Source organism: Dendrobium catenatum, unplaced genomic scaffold (genome assembly GCF_001605985.2).
Source record: "Dendrobium catenatum unplaced genomic scaffold, ASM160598v2 original_scaffold_161204, whole genome shotgun sequence".
In the NCBI taxonomy this organism is placed as follows: domain Eukaryota; kingdom Viridiplantae; phylum Streptophyta; class Magnoliopsida; order Asparagales; family Orchidaceae; genus Dendrobium; species Dendrobium catenatum.
The window spans coordinates 23,837-34,884 of record NW_021479630.1 but is presented as its reverse complement, the minus strand read 5'-3'; the positions used below and the strand labels follow the sequence as shown (position 1 = coordinate 34,884).

At 32.6% G+C, this 11,048-nt stretch overlaps 1 protein-coding gene across 1 annotated transcript; it reads left to right on the top strand.

Annotated features, from left to right (window-relative positions):
* The first annotated feature begins 301 nt into the window (after positions 1-301).
* On the top strand, positions 302-9,851 carry LOC110092956 (reticulon-like protein B9). The gene is made up of 5 exons (XM_020817672.2): positions 302-683; positions 7,459-7,639; positions 9,058-9,199; positions 9,285-9,354; positions 9,448-9,851. Exons 1-5 carry the CDS (start codon positions 575-577, stop codon positions 9,615-9,617), a joined length of 672 nt encoding a protein of 223 aa, XP_020673331.1. The 5' UTR covers positions 302-574; the 3' UTR covers positions 9,618-9,851.
* Positions 9,852-11,048: the final 1,197 nt, after the last annotated feature.

Here is an 11,048-nt window from a genome sequence, read left to right as displayed (position 1 = left end):
AAAAGGTCGGAGAGGAGTTGAGCATGAGACGGATGCTTAGGTTCCTTGTAAGCTTCACTAAAGAGAACGATTGGAAAGTCAGAGGGAAGTTACGTCCGACATAGAAGAGCCGAAGAAAATAACAGTAGATTTTTTTTCGTATAAGACTATAAGGTTTTACTTTATTTTATTTTAAGCCATCCGATTTAATATCAATGGCTGAAATCGTCTTTTAAATAAACTGCCGAGTTTCAGAGTAGGTACTAGTTTGGCGGTTTGGGGGTCGAACTTCCGGTTCGAACGGCCCGAGGCTCGGTTCTTTGCGAAACCTGTTTGGAGACCTTCTCGGCCGTTTTTCAAAACCTTATTTTAACAGTAACGAACACCAACTATGAAGTAAGCCCGCAGCTAATCCCCGTCAGAACAAGCAAATAGGAGAGTGAACAAGGCAGGGGGCAAAGCAATCCTTTCCTTCACCTCCAACTCGAAGAATAGAAGCAAATCGCCCCTCATAAAAGCAAGCTAGGCCGGCATGTCACATATCCCCCCTCAGTAGCCCATCGATCGACGCCATCGAGTAGAAGAGCGAACAAAAATGCCGCCGCGATTTATCTCCGCTGGCTATGACTATGACGAGCGGCAGCCGGCGGCCAAGCTCTTTGGACGGCGAAGGACCATTCACCAGCTATTCGGCGGAGGAAAAGGTTCTGTTCATGGATTAATTCTAGATCCATTTAATTTTATATATATAGTTAGATGAAAATAGTAATACCTTTCAAGTATTTTAGCTTTATTACATGATAGAATGAAATGCATCCCTGCTTGATTTGTTGGTTTGGAGCTTTGGCTATCAGCCAAGAGGTATCAACTTTGGGTTCCGATATGTGATGTGTGTGAGTTTACCTTAATTAGCCTAAATGTCAAAAAAATGATAGAATTAGGACATAAATGCTGATATATATTATGAGTTATTATGAGTACTACGCATTAAAAAAGTATCATCGAGGCTCAAGAATAAATTTAAGATTATAATTTAGTTGGTTATATTATGTGGTTCTTAGTATTATGGGCCAATGATATCCATGTCAATTGAAGTAGAAATAAAGTTAATTTATAAAAAAAACTATGATGAAAGATTAATTATGAAATGATTGAATTAGGAAAACAATGGGAATAAATTTTATTGAAGAATATGTTATAAATATAGATTTACTTAATTTGGATATATATAATATAGGTTTAATTATGATGTATCAGAATGTTAAATATATACAATTTAAACAATAACCCAGACAAAAAGCTTTTGATGATTTATGAAAGTTCATTTACCTAGCATTCATTGAAGACATATTGTGTGCTCATAGAAGATGTTGGGGTTGCCCTTTTCTTTTCTTTCTTTTTATTGACAACTTCGTGGTCTATTACCACAAGGTTCTTTAATGGATCATTTTTTCTCCTTTGCACTATTTTTCTAAGGATTTCTTCATTCTTTGCGTCGATTCACCTTAAAAATATTTTCCTCCACATGTCTTAACATGAACACTATACACCAAGGTGAGAGTACATAGAATGAATTTATTTGGTTTTAATTTTAATGGTGTTGAAAATCATATGATAATAATGCTTATTGAAAATATGAAATGCATAAATAATTTTTTTATAGGATTAAAAACATTGATGGAAGATATGCCATCTTTCAAAATAATAAATCATAGATTTAAATTTATACCTCTTAAAGATTTTAGATATCAAAATCAACTCTATAAACTAGTAGAGGTAAGCCAATTCAATCACCGTAAGTAAAATTTACCATGTTTGACATAATTGGATTTTAAACTTTGAATTATTATATCGAATATGGAGCCTGAGTTTTGATATCAATTGATAGAGCACTGGTTGTATCAATTGTATGTATCAACTATGAGTCATAAACAATGATATTAGCTGTAGGTTGGGAAAGGATGTGCTTAGATGTGTAATATGATCACTTTGGAGTTCTTTGGAAATCTAAATTGTCTCAAAAAATTCTCTCAGTCAGAATAAATCTTGAGGCAAAATTTGATTGAAAGCTATTAGAATTATATTTAGGACCATCCCATCTATAAATTTCAATAAACTTAATGTTGAACTGAATGTCTTGACGCCACAAGTGATCCAATTTGACTAAAAATGAGCTCAAATCAAGCACTTAAAACATATTTATAAACTTTCAAGCATTAATTGAAGGACCAAATGATCACAAAATATTACATGCATAGAGTTAAATCAAATAGCTCAACGAGACAAACTCAAAGAGCACAAATTTATTTGATTTTCATATCATCAAGACACCAAAATAAGATAAATGATCTATGATTAAAGGGATCAATATGGACCATCTGATTGAGGATTTTGGATTCTGATAAAAAAGTTTAAGAATTTGTTTTTAAAAAGGCTATAAATAAGTCATCATTTTCCATAGGAGGGGACGTTCACGAGCTGAGAGAGCTAAGAAATCTATTGCATTTTTCAGCAATTACTATTGTTGACAACCATCAGTAATTGCCGCCACAATTGTCAGACTTTTTTCGTCAAACCACTATCCCTTGACTATTAACATCTAACCCTATTATTAGATTTTAACTTTTTGCTTGTGGAGATCTTGTTTTTGTAATTTTTATAATGGGAATCAAATAATTATACTCAATTGTGCATATTCCCATCTTCCAAATTGCAAGGTAGGAAGAATTATATATATATATATATATATATATAAATTAGGGGAAACTCATGAAGGGGCCTACGCGTTAATATAAAACAAGGATTACAAGGTCCTTAAAGGGAATTCAAGCTCTCTACTGCTCCGAAGAGCTACAAAAATAAAAGGACAAAAAAAGCTTATGAGCTCGAATTCCCTAATAAGCAAAAGTACACAAAATCTTAGGTACATTCTACGGTGCACAAGGACGAGCACCCAAAAAATCATAAAGGTACAAAAAAGATTATCTAGATCCTCAAGCCACCAGCTTCGTTCTATAACACGATCACCTGCAAGGAAAAAGCTTGCCAAAACAAAGTAATAGACAAAAACACATAAAAGGCAGTAAAAATAGCAAAAATATCAGTTCTCACAGCAATGAATATCACAAATACCACCAGGATTAATACAAACCTTCCAAAAATCATATTGTCTAATAGTCTCACAAATGTTAAACCAATTATAACTAGTAAAAAGATCATGCCGAGAAGAATTCCTGGGTTCCAGGAACCAAATAAGCAAACCCAGCCTGCAATATAAGGTAGCAAAATTCTCATGAAAGGTAGACAATAACCATAGAATAAAATCCAACCATCTGTAACAACATAACAGACAGCCAAAAAAATACAGCAGGTCTAAGCAACAGGAGGAGTTACCAGGTAAAACCATCCTCACGGAATCTAGCATCCCGTGAAATGCCAGCAAATAGAAAAACCCCACCAAAAAAATGGGTTTCAACTGCACAGCACCCTCATCTATCACATAGAGATACTTAAACATCCAAGAGAAAGAGCTCAGCAGACCCTCCAGATAAAACAGAGCCCACACAGAATAACGGTGTCCTACAACACATGCTCATCATCAAAATGAAACTTAAACATGCATAACCACCCGGGCACACTGAACCAAGCAAAAAGACTCCAAAAATTCAATCAGAGAAATAGAAAGGAAAGGCTCTAGCCAGAAGTACCCAGCACCCAAAAAAATCATCCACAACCTTAAGAATTAACATAAGGAATAGACTGTTTATCCAAGTAAACCAGGCCCCTAACTGGAATAGGCAAGTTAGATAAATAAAAATCCTGTATAGATTCCAGTGCCCAACCACAACTAGCCAAAGCTTTAGCACAAGCATTACCATTTCCTTCAATAGCCAAAAAGAAAAAAATTAAGCCTACTCATCAACAATTGAATATCCCTCCTCATGTAAAACAAATTCGAAGAGCATAAATTATCATTCCTTAAAATAGAGGACTGGATACAATAAGAAGAAGAAGAAGAAACTTCCACCATAATATTAATGTAATCAAGAGATAAACACAACCTTAAACCATAGATGATAACAAAAGTAGTTGCAATAGTAATATCACCATTGTAAATAGGACCCACAAAACCAAGAATAAAATTACCATTAGAATCCTTGATGAGACCACCACAGCCAACCTTATAATTGTTGAATGAACCATCAACATTTAACTTTAAAAAATTATCCGAAGGAGTAAGCCAACGAATACTTTTCAAAATCTTGTGACTGTTATCCACATCTAGATTAATACTAAAATCAAAAGCAGCACTATGATACTTATTGAAGTTCTTAGTATTAATAAGCTTAGCAGAAAAAAGATCTCTAATCTTATCTTTCACCCTTTGGATAATCCGATGAGGATTCATAACCTCACCATTATAGCGGGAATTATTCCTCTCCAACCATAAGTACCAAAGGATAAGAGAAGAAATAACATTCCTGATATTCCCTTTGGAATTAACAAACCAACACTTCAATAAAGTATAAATGGAAAACTTAGCATTAAAGTAGTTTAATTGTAAAATATCCTCAAAATGAGTCCAGGCTTTAACTGCACAAGGCTCCGAGACAAAAACATGATGCATGTTCTCCAAGTGATAACAACATTGGCATTTAGAAGGAAGGATGAAACTACGTTTCTTCAAATAATCATTCATAGGAATGAAATTATGTAAAAGTCTCCAAACAAAAATAGAAACCGTAGAAAGAATACTTTGATGCCATAACATTTTGAAAATAATAGAAGCTTCTTTTGTAGTTCTAAAGGATTGCCATACATCTTTTAAATAAAATTTACCTTCTCTATTTAAAGAACACATATGAATATCAAGAGTATTCATATTAAGTGGGCTGAAGAATTTGTTGAACAATAAAACTAGACAAAACAGAAGAAAGTTTATCCAAATCCCAACCATTATCCTTGAAAAAATAATTAACCTTCATACAAGCATTGGAAGAAGTATTAAGCATAGAATCAATGGACTTACCATTCAACCAACGATCATGTCAAAAGAAAATATTACCACTACCAAGACCCCAATAGATAATCGGCTCAATCTCCCATTTAACTTTGCAAAGACACTGCCAAACTTTAGAGTTATCTTTACTAAAACAGCAAATGGTGGGGTGTTTCTCCCCACAAAACTTCACATTCATAAATTTACCCAAAGGCTCACATTAGCTCTAAAATTATACCACAACTTAAAAGAGAAAGACAGAGCCAAATCCTTGAAAGACTTACAGCCCAGAGCCCCTTCATCCAAAGTACCACAACATTTATTTCAAGCCAACCAGTGCATTTTAGAACTATTACTAGTCCCTTTCCAGAAGAATTTATTAATGATTTTCTCAAGCCTATAACACAGGTTGAGTAAGAAGTAAAGTTTGAAAAGTATAAAAAGGGATAGAGCAAAGAACACTTTTAATAAGGGTTAATCTACCACCAAATTAAAAAAGTTAGAATCCCAAGATAAAAGCTTGTAATGCACAATCGAGATTAAATCATAAAAAAGAAACGATTTTTTCCTACCCTTATAAAGAGGGAGACCAAGATACTTCAAATGGTTGTCGACTATCTTAAGCAACCCTCCACTTTTCTTATCCAAAACTTGGGACCTAGCAATAGCATAAAAATATTCTCCATCAAAATTTTACAGTAATTATCTCCCCATTGGAGACAAAATTGGAACATTGAAATGGCATAAAAATATTTCCAAATTCCAATCCCTCCAAATAGAGATAGTGAAACCTTCCTTCATGAGGAAAACCCGGAGTTGTACCATAGTGATTAAAAATCTTGGATGTCATTCACAGTTTTACCTATTGGGTGATCTGATAATCCTAATAGAGAAAATACATGAGCATATAAGATGAATATGCACAACCTATCCATGACAATATTTTACTGAAGCCTGCAAAGAGGGGATTATATATCTTCTATACACGATGACGTCGATCCTCTTTTACAAGGTAGGAACAAAAACTTACCAAGAAAGACATTGAAAGATCTAAAATTTTCTCACAATTTCAAAGGATAATTTATTACTCTTAGTAGAAAAGCACCCAAGCATGTTAGAGAGACATACATAGCCTATCAAAGATAATATGTTACCAGAGATAGTAAAGGAAGAGTTATTCTTATGCACTGCTTACATATGATAATGGAAATCCTTTCATAAGAGAAAGAATTGGAGACTATAATAAAGGAGAAATGCATTTCTTTCCCCTATAAAGGAGTATTCATACCTTTATATGAAGAAATAAAAATAAAAAAATATAATAAAAACCTTTATATGAAGAGGAGAAGCTATATAAATTAGTTTTCTAAAAAAAATGAGTGGAACCTCTATGATTAATTTGAGCTGATTTAAAGAATTCAAGGAAAAAAAAATTCAATAAGTTTCACTCTAATTGACTTGATTACGTAAAAATAATCAAATTATAATTAAAGAGATTTTACTTTGTTCACAGCCCAGTGAGGATGTTCATGTTGATGTCCAAAGAACAATCATACCTCATATTTTTTAAAAAATTATATTTTTGTGCTACAATTTTTTTAAAAATTTTAATATATATTTTCAGACAATACAACTTTACAACAACAACAACAACATCAAGCCTTTGCCCCACAATATATAAATTAAAGGAGAATCTAGTGGAAATGACCATGTTTTTCAATCCACCACTCCTAGTACAAAAATCTTGTATCCTTCACTTCATATACCCAGTTTCATTTGAAAAGAAACTTTATGAGTTTAGTGATAAAGTTTAATATAAAATTTTTACCACTCATATAAAATTTTAATATCAAATATATTACTCTTATATTTCATTCTTACCACTCATACCACCCTATAAATTTTAATATTTCATTCAATGCACCTATATTTATTCTATGGGCGGTAGACATGTAATATTAAAGTTTTAGATGTTAGATATGTAAATAGCATGAAATAAAATAGTATGTATATAAATCCCCCTTTATATAATTTTCTCGCACCAAATTAAACAAAACAATCGGATGCAGAAATAAACAAAATACAACTCTGACTATATATTATTTGTGGACAGGTAAGTTATTGAACCAAACGGTAGAACTCTAGCTTTTGTGATTATCTGAACTCTATATTAAGTTGGCCTAAAAGCACAATTCTGGAAGACCCTATCAATCTACATCTTTTACTACTTAGTTAATATCTGCTTTGAAATTAACTTTGACTCTGTTATGCTTAATTCTGTAAACTAGAAAACTCTAGAAATATTTCATTCATCGTTGATTTCATCATAATGAAATATTTGGATCATTTAAATGATAAATGAACTTGTTTTGCTTTAAACGTTACTCATTTTTGCAATATAGAACACTTATCCAGCTTCTGTCGATAAAGAAAAATTCTTTCTAATTTACATGGATATGATTTTTGGCGTGTTTTTGTAGTTGCTGATATTGTGCTATGGAGAAACAAGCATTTATCAGGGGTCATTCTTGCTGGAGTGACCGTGACGTGGTTTCTATTTGAGGTTGTGGAGTATCATTTTCTTACTCTCCTCTGCCAATTCTTCATCGCTGCGATGCTTTTGATTTTTATCTGGTCTAATGGCGCAGCCCTGCTTGATCGGTATTTTTTCTATTAGCTATTCAACAAATGAATTAATCTTGATACTATTCTTCTTCTTACACCTTGTGCAATTTTAGAACTTTTTTTTCAACAAGTTCAAAATATTTCATTATGGGTTGCAGCCATAAGTCTTATTCAGCACTTGTCAAGTCATTTTTAGAAATAGTTTTTCTTGCTAGAACAATCCCAGATACATTAGAGAACATGCACTATAATGGAAGAGTAAACACTATGATAAATACATGAAAGAAAATAACCTACGTATAAGAAGCAAATCAAGAACACTGCATTATGGAACGCATAGTGTGAAGAAGCTCTGTTTTGAATATCATCATTGGATATCTGACTCTTATGTTCACCAAAACAATATTCTCTGTTAGAAGAAACAAGGCGTAAAATATCTTCTACAATGTAAAATAATGGATTACATATTTTCCAAATACTAAACAGAAATGGAAGGAGATGGTAGGATAAAATATTAAAAAAATTGCATCAGGAGTACGCCTTACAAACTTGAATCAGGCTTATGTAATTTTATTCAAAATAACATGAAATTTTGTTTGGAGTATAAAATATTTACTCAAGAAAAACAAGACATTTTGTATAAACTATAAGACATTTGAATTTTAATTAGAAAAATGGTAATTTTTAGTGCACTCTTTTGGTACAAAACATTCTCTTCTATTTTTTATATAAACCGGGTTCTTAAGAATTTTTGTTTCTATATAATAATTTACAAGTATTTTGTAGAATCAAAATATTTTTTTACTTCTAACAATGAATATAGCAAGTATACCGTTCCTATTCTTTTAAAATTACAAAAAAAAAAAAAAAAAACAAGGATTGAGCTACTTTAGATTTAGGCACCTTACTTTTAGAAATAATAAAATTGATTAGATCTACATTTAATTGAGTTTAATTAAAAATCAACTTTGACTTTAAGCTCCATAAATCCTCTTAGTTCTACTCACTCTACTGTCATGATTTTAATTTCACACATAATGAATGAGAACATAGTTTTCTTTTTGAAATATACTTCATATGTACAAGCAACTAACTGACCCTTTAATGCTTTGGCCAAGATTTATTTTTTTCTATTTAAGAGCAACCAAATCTGCCTTTAGTGGTTTGGTCAAGATTCTATAGTACAATTTAATAGCAGTTTTTGGCTGAACAGTCTTTATCCAAACAAAAAATGACAATCACCCATTAGTCTATTTTAATTTTGTGCAATTAAAATCAATCTTTTCCTATTCGTGTTTGCCACTAAAGATCTATCATCCAAGAATATGATTCCAAACTTTCTTAGCTCGAGAGAAATCTAAGTTTCCAGCAACACAGATCTAAATCAAAATCAAAACTTCATATCTCAACTCATCATTCTCAGTTGGCTTTTGCTTGATAATTTATTCTTGTAGGAGCCCACCAAAGATTCCTGAAATCATCTTATCAGAGAGAACCTTTAGAGAGTTTGCAATCTACTTACATGCCAGGCTGAGCCGCTTCTTGGTCATTTTCCAAAATGTGGCAACGGGGAGGGATCTTAGACTTTTCCTTCTGGTATACTTATATACATTACTGCCACTTTGAATTATTTCTTTTTCAAGGATAATTTTTCATTGCTATTTCCTATTCTTCATTCAAGGTAATTGCTTCTCTTTGGATATTATCAGTGGTAGGAAGCTTCTTCAGCTCCCTAAACTTGTTATACTTAGGTAATGCTATTCTTCCATAATCTTCTAATTTGAGCATGAATTATGCCAAGTTCAAAGGAATATATACTAAAATAGCCACCTCTACTTCTATAGGTTATCTCTGCGTTCAGATTTTGCCCGCTCTATATGAGCGTTATGAGAGAGAAGTGGATCATTTGGCATTCATGGGAAGCCGCGATCTTAAAAGACTCTTTCATAGATTTGATACCAATGTTCTCAACAAAATTCCACGAGGTCCTATAAAAGAGAAGAAATACAGATGAAGTATTCAGCTTGGAAGTTATAGAAATTGGCGACGCTGATTCAAGATTTGAAAGCACCTTGTGTGATGACAACTTATATTTAATATAGGGTCAAGTTTATTTGGATTCATTCTGTTTATTTACTTATGTAAATTTATCTTTTATGTACATATTAGTGTTGAAAATGATATGTATTTGGATATATCCATATTGACATTACATAAACTAGTTTACACTTTATCAAAGTTGTATATGATTTCCTAATGAATTGCATGATCATATGAGAATAACAGTCACATTTGAGAAGCAAATGGGAGGTGCCAAAGATTAATCTACCATTGTGAGGATATAAAAGATGCACCATTATCCATAGAAATCATGTGAATTAAACCGATGATTGATGTATATTAGATCTGCATCACTACCCTTTGTTGGATAACTTGTAAGGCATAGTTGGTTCTATCATTATGAATTCAAGCTAGTCCAAATTTGTATGAAGGATAGCCTAAATGAAAGGGAGAGGTGATTGCCTCTCTTTTAATTTATAAATTGGCATTGCAAACAATGGATAGGCCTGTTATGACACATGGAACTTTCAAAGAGTGCTAGAGCACAACCAATGTAACATAGGAAAGATGGGATAGTCCATATTTATCTCTTGGTGTGTTGATTAGGGCAAGTTGTAGGTGTCACAAAATTTATGTTTTTTATGGGAACTACGAATCCATGTTCAAGATATATCCTTCCTTTCATTGATTCTTGTGGGTCTATAGAATGTGTTTGTTGGTAATAACAAACCATCCATTACTATCCTTAAGGCACAACAAAAACAAATTTTCAAGATGTCATGAAAAGATTATAACCATATAGCTCACTTTTGAATCTAGTCTAGTACTCCCATAGTCCGTCAATATCGGAGCCACTATGGGATATGCCTTTCATTTTCATAGTAAGTGAAAGTGTTTGTGACACACAAGTTGGGGCTGGGGGATTGTGGATTTATTGGCCAAAGACTTTTAGAGCACCAAAATTAAATTGATTCCTATTGGTTTCAAAAATAAATTTATCACACTTAGAGTGAAATATGCCTTAAGGATATAGATAAAGATGAACAACACTGTACACTTCTCTCACACATTGATCTCTTAGACATCCTTCCTTGAATCCCTTACTTTCTCTCCAATCTCTCCTGCCCTCTCTCAAACTATTGCATGAAGATGTCAAGATCTTTCTCCATTAATCTGTGGTCTCTCCTTGGCCAGAACTCTCTCTTTGACTCTAAGTCATATTCTCTCTTTTTTTTTTTGTTAAGTATGTATATTAGGGATTTAAAATAAGGCCTATGTTATGTTCTAGGATCTAATGGAAAGATTGAAATCATAATCTATATTTTTAGCTAAACCACCAATAGAGACAACCAAAGCTATTACAAAACCAAAAAAAAATAACTTC